Raw genomic sequence first — 12,336 nt, forward strand, 5'->3', positions numbered from 1 at the left:
CAATGTACACAGATCAGGAGAGGGAGGGCATGAAGGGCTGAGCCGCTGCTAGGCTGTTGTGGCCCTTTCTTATATGCCCAGGGTAATGCCAATCGTAACTTTGGGGTCAGAAAGTCATTTTCTAGATTGATCAGAGATCTTGGAGGTTTTTGCCTTCTTCTGGGCATAGAGCAGGGGTCACTGGGGGGGTAGGGTAAGGGGAGATAGATATGAATTTCCTGCATTGTGCAGGGGCCTGGTCTAGATGACCCTTGGGGTTCCTTCCAGTTCTATTTCTAATTATACAAGATTCCGAACAATGACCATTTTCTTACATTACTTTTTGCAAGTTGCCGTCTCCCCTTCCCATTTAATAAACTAGTTTATTCCTGTCACTTTAGTATACTGTCCTAACTCCAAAGTGGAGTTAAGAAACCTTGTTAATGTCACTGCAGTAGATTTCCTATAATAGTTTTCCTGTTGGCATTTATGGCTAGGATCTCGTGCAGCGTTTCCATGTGTGGAAGCTTTTCTGCCTGCAGTGTGTGACCTCCCAGGACCTCCCTGTTCTCCAAGGGGAGTATTTTGAAGGGCATTTGGAGCTGGAGGGGGAGGTGAAAAAGTTACATTTTACCAATGGAAATCCACCCCATCCCCTCGGGAAACTCTGTGAAGGATCCAAGCTGTTATTTGCATGTGTCAGCCATGTAGATTTGCTTGGCCTCTAAAGTTTAATAGCTCCTGTAAAGCCTAATTATAAACAAAAATTACCAGATTTTACTTATTAGATATCAAATTAATTAGATCCAGTGCAAACTCTGTAGAGAAAATGCCAGTCACAGTTGCTGGCGAAACGTCAGGAACTACAATGCCAAGACCACGGCTATACAGCCCGGAAAATCCACAACAACCGTCTGTAGAGAAAAGATTGACAATATTGTTGGATCTTCTAGATAGACTTTTCCGTGCCGTAGAACTGTCTCATTTAGGATACAGGCAGCTGTTGAAAATTGCTAGAAAATATATTGTTCCTCTAATGTCTTCTTGTAGGTTTTCTCTTGTTCCAGTGGCTCTTTACACAGTTTACTACTTCTATTTTGCATCATTACTTAATGTGTCGATTATTTTCTTGCAGCTACCTCTTGTCGTCTGATAGCTGATAAAATCTGTGAAAAACTGACTTTATTCCAAGTCACTGTGATTCTTAATATTGCACACGTGCTTGGTGGTAGCTACTATCCTGCCTTATTTATACATATGCACTCTATTTAAAGCATTTCTGTTCCCTAAAATTAGGATATGGGTTATTAAAACCAAAGTGTTTGTGACAGCCAGGGGTAGGCTATGTGTATGCTGTTGAACTCTTTGACAGGGACTCTTTTGTATCTTCAAAGGGCTTCTTTCATAAAAAGAAAATTTCTAGGTGTTGGAGAATAAAGATAGGTCATCCAAGTTATGCAAATAAAATCCAAAATCGATCCTTTCGATATAACTTTGAGATTTTGATAATTTACAGTGGGCAGTATAAGTAAGCTGTGAATCTTAAGCTTCCAGATCTGGCAACCACAAAATATAAATTCTGTAATTGCAACAATCTTATTTTAGGTTGTTGCTCTTATGGGAATGTGTTTTATCATTTTAAAATTTTTGTCTTATCAGAGTTTGGAAGAAGGTTTAGGTGGGAGGATCAGAAACTGTGAGAATGATTTCTTTGTATAGGGAGTTGCTCATCAGCTATGGGAATTGCCCCCCAAACACTGGTTTCCCACACTTCTAACAGAAACTGCCATTATCAGTATTTGTTGTATTGACAGATTCTTTAAATAGTTTGTTTGAAAATGTAAGCTGCTTCATGGAAGGATTATTTTTGGTGCAGTCTTGTTTGTGGCCTATGATTGGAATTCCAGTCAGCCCTTTTAGAAAATAAAGGTAGTAGAACCCTTATTAGAAGTCTTTAACTATTGAACAGCAACACTGATACAACATAATAAATGTATAACTACTGTGAATATATTGTATTTTCAGGCTATGGGATGACTCTTTGAAGTCATTGTGGATCTTCTCTGTTCACCAGGGGTGGGGGTTGGGGGGGGTTGTGGTAAGCACACCAACTGATAAAAGCTAGTAATAACTGCTACTGTAGCTGATTGATCTCATTTTGTTACCTTGCCAGGAAAAGTTTCTTGAACGTTGAGCATCCTACACATATGGCACATACGATTCATGAGAAGATACTATACCTGGAGGCTGAAAGACTTTAGCTAGCTTCATGCAAGCCCTTTATCCCCATGTGTAGAATGGGAGCAGAATATTGCATCCTCCCTGTCCACTGGTATATTCTATTCCAAGTCATTTTACAGTACATGCTTGAGCAGAGCGGTAGTAGCATAGTGGTTAAGTGGTTGGGATGCAAATCATCATTCTGCTGGTTCGAACCTCACTACTGCAATGAGATCAGCAGGTGGTGTTGAGTAAGCCACTCCTCTCGGCCCCAGGTTCCTAACTGTATTGTGGGGATAATAATAACACTGCCTTTAGTGCCCCACTCAGAGCAGTGAACAATCTTTCTAGAAGAGCAATAAATAAGCACAATTATTAAAACAATTCAGAAGGTGTAGGTGTGTTGGGCTGTGTGGCTTGATTGTTATTGAATATAGAATCCTGGAAATTATCTCACACTCCTGTGGCCTTGGAGGCGGGACATACACTGTGGATTAGCAAGGTGGGAAAGTGCAAAAGATAGCAAGTTTGAGACTCATACTATTCAGCACTAATTCACAACTGTATTGAATGTTGGGAAGTTATCCTATGTACTCTACAAAAACAGTGGGCTACAGTAATAAAAGGAAAGTTGAGGCATGAGTTTCAGACCTGATGGATTATGTTCCCTATTTAAAAAAAATCATGTCATAAGGCTGAAATGCTATTTCTCACAGCCACTGGCAGCCCGTGATCCCTACTGCCACTCAGTAGGGTGGCAGGGGGGGGGGAGGTGAGAAAGTCTGCATTGCAGGGCTGCTGTGATGTAACTTCTGGCATGACACTAGCAGTGATGTCATTGCATTGATATGGTACTCTAAGATTCATCTGAAACTCTATGGTAAAACCACAGAATTTTGGTTGAATCCAATAGCAGTATGATGGCATCACTTCTGGGCTTGCCCCAGAAATGACATAATGGCAATTCCGCTCCCCATGTCCCTGCCCCCCACAGTCTCCCACTGGGTGCTAGTTACCAGATGGCAACCCTAATGTTAAAAAATCAGCTTGAGTTTCCATTACTAAGATAACAGGACCAAAAAGTGCTCTGGAGGTTCATAAATACATTAGTGTTGCTGCCAGTGCATGTGAGAGAACTGCAGAATATGACAAAGTGGTGAATTTTTGTTCTAGGTGCTTTTGAAGATTTGGGGTAAGAAGCTGATTCAAAGTTGAATGCTAACTTGTTTCCTTCTGAAGCAGACAGAGGCAAATTTTGCTGTGAAAAAATAGTGACAAGTTTGGATCAAGTCAAATGAAATCTTCATATTGATATTTCTCCATGTGTACATGTGGAAGTATGCCCTACACACTCATGGACAAGATTATAAGCTTGCTTAGTATGAAGGAGTATTTTCTCACAGCAATCCATATTGTGTCTGGAAAACCTCTCTGGGCCAGTTTCCCAGGTGATTACATATGAGTGTTCAATGACTGTAGGCATATGCAATAGTCCCTGTACTGATGATAGAGTTTTACTTGTCTTCTAGTCCAGCCAAAACCATGGCTAGCTTCAATACAATCAAGACCCAATTAATACCTACTTAACGAAGAATTATTTTCTTTTCCAGCCTTTTTTTCAGCTTGTAAAACTACGAAAACTTGGGCTTAGTGATAATGAAATCCAGCGACTTCCTCCAGAGATAGCAAACTTCATGCAGCTTGTGGAACTTGATTTGTCTCGAAATGGTAAGCCAAAGTACATGTATGTTATATGGAATTTTTTAATGGCGTGGTTCCGGATGAGTAAATCTTAGATGTCTCAATACAGGAACTTCTTTTGCCAAACAAGGAACTTCTTTTGCCAAACAAACACTATTCACATAATTTATACCTACTGCTCTATATGAAGGGTTCTCAAGGAGGTGCTCTTATTAGGCTCACATTTGGAATAAAAATAACCCTCTGAGATTCAAAGTTCTTTTATTGGAAAAAATATTAAAAGTTTGAGCTTGAGACTCTTGATGCACATTTAAGATTTCAGGTTTGAATGCATTCCCCTCTTAAAAACATGCATATTGAAAGAACTAAATTTCTTTGCAGGAAGTTTGAATGGGTTTTTGCATGACCTTAGTTACTTCATTCTTACTCTTATTTTCTCCCCAATGGGGATCCATAGCAGCTTACGAGTTCTCCTTTCCTCCATTTTGTCCCCAAAACAGCCCTGTAAGGTAGGCTCTGCTGAATATGTGTGACTGGCCCAAGGCCACCTATCAAGTTTCCATGGAAGGGTGTGGATTTGAATGTAGGTCTCCCAGATCATGTTCTGATGCTCTAATCACTGCACCATGTTTGCTTACGTGGGGGGGGGGCACTTGAAACTGACTCTAAGTCTTGATTTAGCCCCTTTCTCATACATGGCTGTCAATCATTTTACTTCCACATCACAGAAGACACCAGATGCTATTAGCAGTTTTTGATGTCGGTATGAAGAATTTTCAAGTACTGCAAAAGTCAACAATACCTGTTTGATAGGGTGAAAGTGAAAACCTGCCTAACCCTTGGAAATCCCTAGTTAAGGGGAAATAATAGATAGATGCTTGATAGATTATTAGCTGTGGTGAAGTAATATCTTTAATACTACTGCATGATATCTTCACCCCCTTTGTTGCACTAAGTACCTATCTAGTTACCAAGGCATGCTATGGTTTTGCTTCAGTTGTGTTATTCTTTATTATACATTGAGCTTAAAACTCTTTTCATCATCTAAAGTCCCAGCTGTATATCTGCATTTCGTCATTTGTTCTGAAGTTCTTGGTCAGTATTATTTATAATTGATCTGCCTCTTCCGTTCTCCGCCAAGTGTCTTAAAATCTGGTAGGAACAACACACACACACACAAAAACAAAACACATCACTGCATTTGAGATTATGATATTTGAAAGGGCATCGGGATTTGCTTTTTGTAGTTGTTTGTGATTATGATGTTGTGTCACTCTTCATCAGCATAACTTTTGTTTTTCTGTGGTGGTGCTTAGTATTGTGATTATTTTCTGATAAGTAAGTTTAGGACATTAACTTCACTTAACTTTTATTTAGCACTTACTGTGTTTGTTGTCCGACAACTTGCTATAAGCGCTTTTCATACAGTTCGATAATACTCTCCAAAATCTTCAAATATCACATCTTATTCAGCTATATTTCCCACTGATTTCTGTGAGATTGGATCTTACCTATTTTGACTATAGTAATAAATATCTTATGAGGTCATTTCTTTGAAATAAGCTACAGTAAAGGATTGTTTCCTAGATATAGAGTTCAGTGTAAATATAGAGGATGTGGGAGGTAATAATGTACATTAATAACTTCCTTCATGTCTCTTTTGTTGTTGAACGGAAACAAGTTCCTTCTTTATGGATTTCTCTGATGGCATTATGGTCTAGTGCATCATGCTGAAGGGCATATGTGATGGACTACACTTTTTAAAATCCTGGAAGTGCGGTACAAACAGCTGAAGAATGGTTAACGGTTAATCCGTTACAGACACAGTCTCTCTCCAGACGAATTACATGAGAATGATCAAGTGAAGGGAGACGCAATACTATCTGGGAAGCTGAGTTTTAAAAGATAGATTGGAAGGCTCTGTCAGTTTCACCTCTCTAGAGCCTGCAAAGATTGCTCCTCAGAGGGTTTGTTTATTTCCTCTTCTCCTCCCCAAAGGGGAGGTGAAATTGACAGAGCCTTCAGGGAGGTGAAGGAGTGATCTTTGCTGGCTCTTGAGAGGTGAAACTGATAGAGCCTTCTGATCTACTTAGAGCCTTCTATCTACTTAAACCATTTTTAATGAGGGCACTTTAGTGGTAGGGTATTCTTCAGCTGTTCTGTATGTGGTATGATGTGCTTGGTCTGTGTGTGCATGTGCATTAATTAACTTGCCTTGCCACAGAGAGCCAAGCTACAAGAGATGAATTCCACGAGGAGGAGCACGTGAAGGGAGTCGCAGTGTTAGCTGGGAAGCTTTAAAAAAAAAGATCGGAAGGCTTCGTCAATTTCCCCTCTCTACAGAGCCAGGGAGATGCTGCTCAGGTTTGTGTATTTCCTCTTAGCCTGTTAGAAAGAGCAGTGAAACTGACAGAGCCTTAGGGAGGCGAAGAGAAAATTAACAAACCCTCTGAGCAGCATCTCCCTGGCTCTGTAGAGAGGGGAAATTGACGAAGCCTTCTGATCTCTTTTAAAACTCAGCTTCTCGGCTAATACTGCGACTCCCTTCATGTGCTCCTCCTCGTGTAATTAATCTCTTGTAGCTTGGCTGAGAGTTGGTCATTGCAGTCCATTTTTACCTTTGGAATGAACCCTAATGGCATCATTTCAGGCAAGGAGCTTTGGTAAGAGAACCCTCTGGTGAATATATATTCCTGTTAAGCTGAATCTCAGCGCAATCAGAAATGGTGCCTGAGCCTTAGAGGTATCTTCTCAAAGTGGGACCACTGGGCAGCAAAGGAATAGAGCCGTGATTCTACTTAACTATAGAATAGAGATGCCAGTCCCTTGCTGGGGCTGGGGGGCTTATCTGGCCAGTGGGGGGTGGGAATGCAGCAGTGCTTCCGTTCTCCACAGTGGCCTGATTTGGGCTGATTCAAGCCCGATTCAGGAGCGTTTCCCAGAAGTGACATCATCGCACAGGCTAGAAGCGCAGGTGCACTTTGTGCACACATGCTTCGCAGCACCAGAGAGGTAAGTGCCAGGTATCCCACCTCTCGCCAGGAGAATAAGTGGACCTGGCAATCCTACCACAAAAGGCGACTATCCGAAGAACTTTGCTTAAAGCCTTCAGTGCCTTTTTGTTCAATTAGACTCCACGTTTTTAAGAATATTCACATTGACAAAGCCAGACTAATGACCTCTTCTTCTAAGATGGCTATATGGGGAAGGAATCCTGGAAGTTGATAGATCACCACACATTAAATTAGTCTGTTTTTGTTTTTAAATAAACTTCTCAAACACATCGGCCTCTTCCTTTTAAGAAATGCTGAGTCCTATGGTTGTTTGGCAGAGTTAGTAGATACTAGTATTTTGTTTGTTTGTTTTAAAGGAATGTTGTATGGTTGTAAGGATTAGAGCCAAATTACTATGTAAGCATGTCATGGCAAAAATAAACGGAAGTTTGGTGAGTCCTTCAGCTTTTATTGTAGCATAAGCTTAAAGCTACAGGATGCCTTTTTATTTCAACCCAAATAATATGTATGAGTTGCTTTGAACATTCTAGTGTTAGAGTTTTGTTTGTGAATGCTGCTACCGAAGGAAAACATCTAGAACTGAGTTTGGCTGTAATTTGGAAGACATTTAAAATAAGGGTTGCCATCAGGTCTGGAGAAATGTCCTATCTCTTTATTAAAGACTTAATGTGTGGAACTGGGCATCTGGAACTTTTCATGGCATCAAGGTTAAATAACATCCCATTAAGCCTCTGTTAAAGGGGCAAAACTCTTCTCTCCATACTTGTTGTTAACCCTATTTAGAATATTCTTCTATTGACCAATGAAGACAGCTTAATTGGACCTAATGGAAATGATTTTGGAGAGATTGGAAGAGGAACAAGAATTTAATCTCCCTTCTGTATTAAAGCTTTGCTCACGCTGTGGCTAAGCATACACTGATTGGCTGTACCCATTTCCCCTCCAATGGGGCTCAGTACTAGAGACATACTAAGCGATTCTTTCAGTGTTAATGTTTCAGCAAAGCTGAAATAATTGGGTCTTGACAGCAACCTTGACTACATAGTTTTTCCTGTAGTAGAAAGTTCAAGGGTCATCACTAGCAAATGTTTGTTCGGTGAGCCAGGCGTCTAGAGCCTCAGATGTGTACATTTTAGAATATGGAAAGATTTATAGTTCTCAGAAAGCACTTTAAACAATAAATAGCTCTATGCATCATTTATTGTATAATCTAGTCTTTTACCATGGAGTAGTAATAAACAGCAAATTGGCTGGGGAACTCATAGATTAACCAGAGTTGGAAAAATCCATGTTGCTTAGTTACCCAGGCACCTTAAACTTGATTAGGTGCTTAGCAATTGGAAAGAGCCAATTTCTCAGAACCTCATGTTCATGACAAAATATGTATGTGTACAAGAGTGTCATTTAGGGAGGGTGATTGTTTCACTCCCCCACCCCTGTTTTTCAAATTACATGTCACCATTCCTTAGGAACACCATTATTTGTAGCAAATTTACTGATTCTACCAAGTGAATGACTGTTATAAACTCTGAAACAGGCCCATGTACTAAGTATTCCTGCCAAAGTTAAAAATCATGTTGCTTAAAAAAATGTCAGAGCAACAAATGTTCTTAAAATTGGGCTGTATTGGAAATCTTACATATACCCCAAAACTAGGCCTTTAAAATCTTTAAGAATCTCTTTAAGAAATCTTTAATAATCTGTAGTAGTACCCCTGAGGGTAAAAATTAAGCTTGACCAAGATAATGAAGCTCAGTCTTCTAAAGAGACATTACAGTTGCATGGGGGCCTCCATTTTGATATGGCCCACTGCATGAGAGGATGGAAGGTTGTTTTCTGATATAGTTAATGGCCTCTGCAGATCCATCTGGTTTTCTCCACTTGTAACTCATGTGTCTTTAACAGGGTAAACAGAAGCTGAAAAGGCATTTAAAAAGAGGGATATTAAATGGGATGGAGATTAACTGTCTTCCCACATTGTGGCCCCAATTTAATCTGAAGGCAGGCCTGCAAGTACTAGTCACCAAGAAAAATACTTAGGCGGTCCACTCTCAGATCACCCACTGTTTTTGTCCAGTTTGACTCTACTTTGTAGTAGAGCTATGCCACATTCCTCTTCTAAAATCTACTAGAATAGTTTTGATTTTGAGGAGAATGGCATAAATTGTTGGGGTTTTTTTCTTGAAACCGCAAGTTTTGTGTTTTTTGTTTTTAAAAAAGAATTGGAATACCATGCTACTTTAGCTTGTGTTGAATGCTAGAGAGCATCAAGAGTGTTGAATGATGAGAGGGAGGCAAGAGATTAAAGCCAATGCCAAAAGTAACATTCTGAGTTGTTCATTTAGATTTTCCCCAAACCCTTAAATGATAGGTCTATATAAACATATCAGCTACAGAATATTGCTTTTACAAAGATAATTGCTAGACAGTTGCTAGATAGTGCTTTATGGGATTTTAATATGCTCAGATCTAACATGTGTCTGTGTGGATTTCTTTGACTCCCAGTTGCATCTTTAATGGATGTATTTTCTTTTTTCTAGATATTCCTGAAATTCCTGAAAGCATCTCCTTCTGCAAATCATTACAAGTAGCAGACTTCAGTGGGAATCCCCTCACCAGGTAACCTTAATAAAATATGGTGGTTCTTGTACAATTGCAGAAGTTTGTTCAAGCATTTCAAGAAGTAGTCGTTTATGTAGGTTTGGACATGAGTGTTGAAAACTAGATTTCCTGCATTCTCTGATGGGACCAACTTTTTCTTCTTTAGCTCAGATCAGCAGACAGGAAAAGGTTAATTCCTCTTCCAGCTCAACATGCAGAGTCATCACATTTATCCCTTTGTTAGAATGAGAGTCCTCCCAGGTCTTAACTGTGTTTACTGACCAGAGGAGGCAGCTCATTTTTCTTCCTGCTGTAAGAAGTCTCTTGGCCTTTATGCCTAGTTCAAACTGAAGTCTAGTGGACAGGTGTGAGTGAGTCTGTGAGTAGCTGTGAGGAGTGTGATTAAGTAGGAAAAGGACAACAGGTTTAAAGAGAAATGTGTTTATTGAGTGATTTGATACAACAATAGGTGGGGGAGTAAATACTAGCAAATATTAAATCAAAGCACAAGCAAAATAGCAAATTTTAGCACCCAGGAATAGAGATGGGCACGAACTGAAATACGAACCAAAGTTCATCATGAACCAAGCCGGTTCATGGTTCACGGTGGTTCGGCAGAGCCCATTACTGACAACCACAAGGGACTTTAGACCAGTTCGTTTGGTTCATCTTTTGGTTTGCAAACAGCAAGAAAACTGTTACTTTCAAATGCTGGCTGCTTTTCAGCTGATGGGAGAGGGATCCCTCATCAGCTGGAAAATGCTTCTGCATGATGCAATGTGAATTGGAAAATAAGGGGAAATAAAATGGGGAGCAAAAGCTGTTCTTTTCCTATTCTGTGTAGAAATAAGAAGGAAGGATCTAGTGCTTTGGGAGTCTGTTGGAGTCCATGTGTAGCTTGGAGGAGACTCAGGAGTAGGTTTAGTGATTTCAGCAAGAGTCAGCCAACCTTGGGGTTGGGGTAGCAGGCAGAATACAAGCACCAGCTACAAAATTTTGGGAGCTGAGAGGTAGCTTTTATGCACCTTTAGTTGCATTAGGAAGGGAACAGTTATCTGGGTTGCAATGGGATGTAGTCCAGGTCAGAAACTTTGTATCTTCTTGGAAGATTTGAACTTCAGACAGTGGAAGAACTCCAAAATTGGACATCATTTAAAAGTATGAGGAAAGTCTGGAAAAGTCATCCTGGGGTAATTTGTTTACCTGACAGCTGGCCTGCTCAAGCCTATTGGCTTGACTGATTTACCTGAGTAGCAATCTTGATTAACAAAGAAGATGAATGATGTCCTGACCCCACTTATGATTAGTTTTTCAGGGAACTCTTAGTTGTAAGGCATATTCCTTGATGGTGTTAGATGGTCAGTTATTGCCAAGCAAAGCTTTATCTGTAAATATGGCCTTAATTTTGATGAGCCTTCTGGAAGCCAATAAATAGAACTTTTGTCAAGGTAGCATCCACAGCCTCCTGTGGAATCTACCCTTTCCCCCATGAGTCAGTTTTCCTATTCCTGCAGCCTGATCTCAGTGTCAAAGGGCCAAGCCACAAGTGACGAATGACACTTGAACGGCAAGTGAACAGACTCACATGTATTCCTCCCTGTTCACTTGCGCTCCACTTGATCACATGTGATCAAGTGGAGTGCAAGTGAACAGGGAGGAATACATGTGAGTCTGTTCACTTGCCGTTCAAGTGCCATTCGTCACTGGTCGCTTGGCCCTCAGTTTATTATCAAACATGGCATCTTTCCCACAATCCCATACAGCATAAGGCCTGAAAAGTCATGGAGATGACCAAAAAACATAGCTCTCACCTCAGGACTCCTTTCAGTGTTACACAAGAGAAGACAGCCCAGCTGTTCTCCCTTGGTTCCAGGCACAGGATTGGAGCAGCATTCCATTACTCGCCTGTCTTGAGACTTGGAGGGCCTTGTGATTTTTGCTGAGTGGGAATGCATTTCAGAGCTAGTGTTAAATACTAAATTTACCCCTGTGCATTGGTAAGCCATTTCAGCAGTAACAAGAAATATTGAATTAGATGTGTCTCAAAATAAAAGGATAGGACAGTGGAGCAATCCAAAAAGATTTGTGAAGTTGCTTGCTGTTATGGAGGTGTATTATATTTAGAAGAGACTCTGATTTTTTTTAAGTATGTTGTACCTGGTAGCAACTTGGCTGTGATATGTGATCCAGAAATGTGGTTAGTGTCAAAGGGCAAAAGGAAAATGGATTCCTTAGAATCTTCAGAGAAGCTGCAGTCTTGATGTAGTACTTGATATAATACTGGAATACGAAGTATCTGTCACTTTTCTCAGCAAAGTACACGGGGGTGGGGCGGGGTGTTCAATTGTTGCCTCCACTAACAAGAAAAATGGCAGTGTTATATCTTCCTGTTTTGTTTAGAACTGAAGTAAGGTATAAGTATTTTCTGCCTGTACTAGAATACATATAATACAAAATCTTAAGTCAGAGGTTGATGGATAGATAGAGTTCTGCCTTTATTGTTCCACCCTGGTGCCTCTTTGCTTTCCAAGAGTCTAAGTGTGCTCTTGGGATTGGTACAAGCCATGCAACTTTTGTTCCTCTTTGGTATATTGGCCCCAACAATGACTAAGTGCTTCCTCTTTAACACACAAGAAACATTTAGACAAGAACAGCATTTGTTTAATTAGCCCCTCAGAGACAGTATTCCCATGTGGAAAGTGAGCTGTTAATCTCTCTGCATTCACTTAAAGTGATCCATGGTCTTTTATATAGGTCTAAAAGATTTAAGATAATGTCTAATCTGCAGAGATTCACATTAGAAATACAGTCAGCATTGGCA

The 12,336-nt window shown here is 40.2% G+C and overlaps 1 protein-coding gene across 2 annotated transcripts in view; it reads left to right on the forward strand.

Moving 5' to 3' along the window:
* The window catches only part of LRRC1 (leucine rich repeat containing 1), an 86,952-nt gene that overhangs the window by 25,394 nt on the left and 49,222 nt on the right, over positions 1-12,336 (forward strand). For both annotated transcript variants that reach the window (XM_054999713.1, XM_054999702.1), the window contains exons 2-3: positions 3,810-3,927; positions 9,455-9,533. In XM_054999713.1, coding sequence (XP_054855688.1) covers positions 3,810-3,927; positions 9,455-9,533 — 197 coding nt within the window. The remainder of the gene's footprint in view (positions 1-3,809; positions 3,928-9,454; positions 9,534-12,336) is intronic.

This window comes from Eublepharis macularius, chromosome 1, assembly GCF_028583425.1.
Source record: "Eublepharis macularius isolate TG4126 chromosome 1, MPM_Emac_v1.0, whole genome shotgun sequence".
Taxonomy (NCBI): Eukaryota; Metazoa; Chordata; class Lepidosauria; order Squamata; family Eublepharidae; genus Eublepharis; species Eublepharis macularius.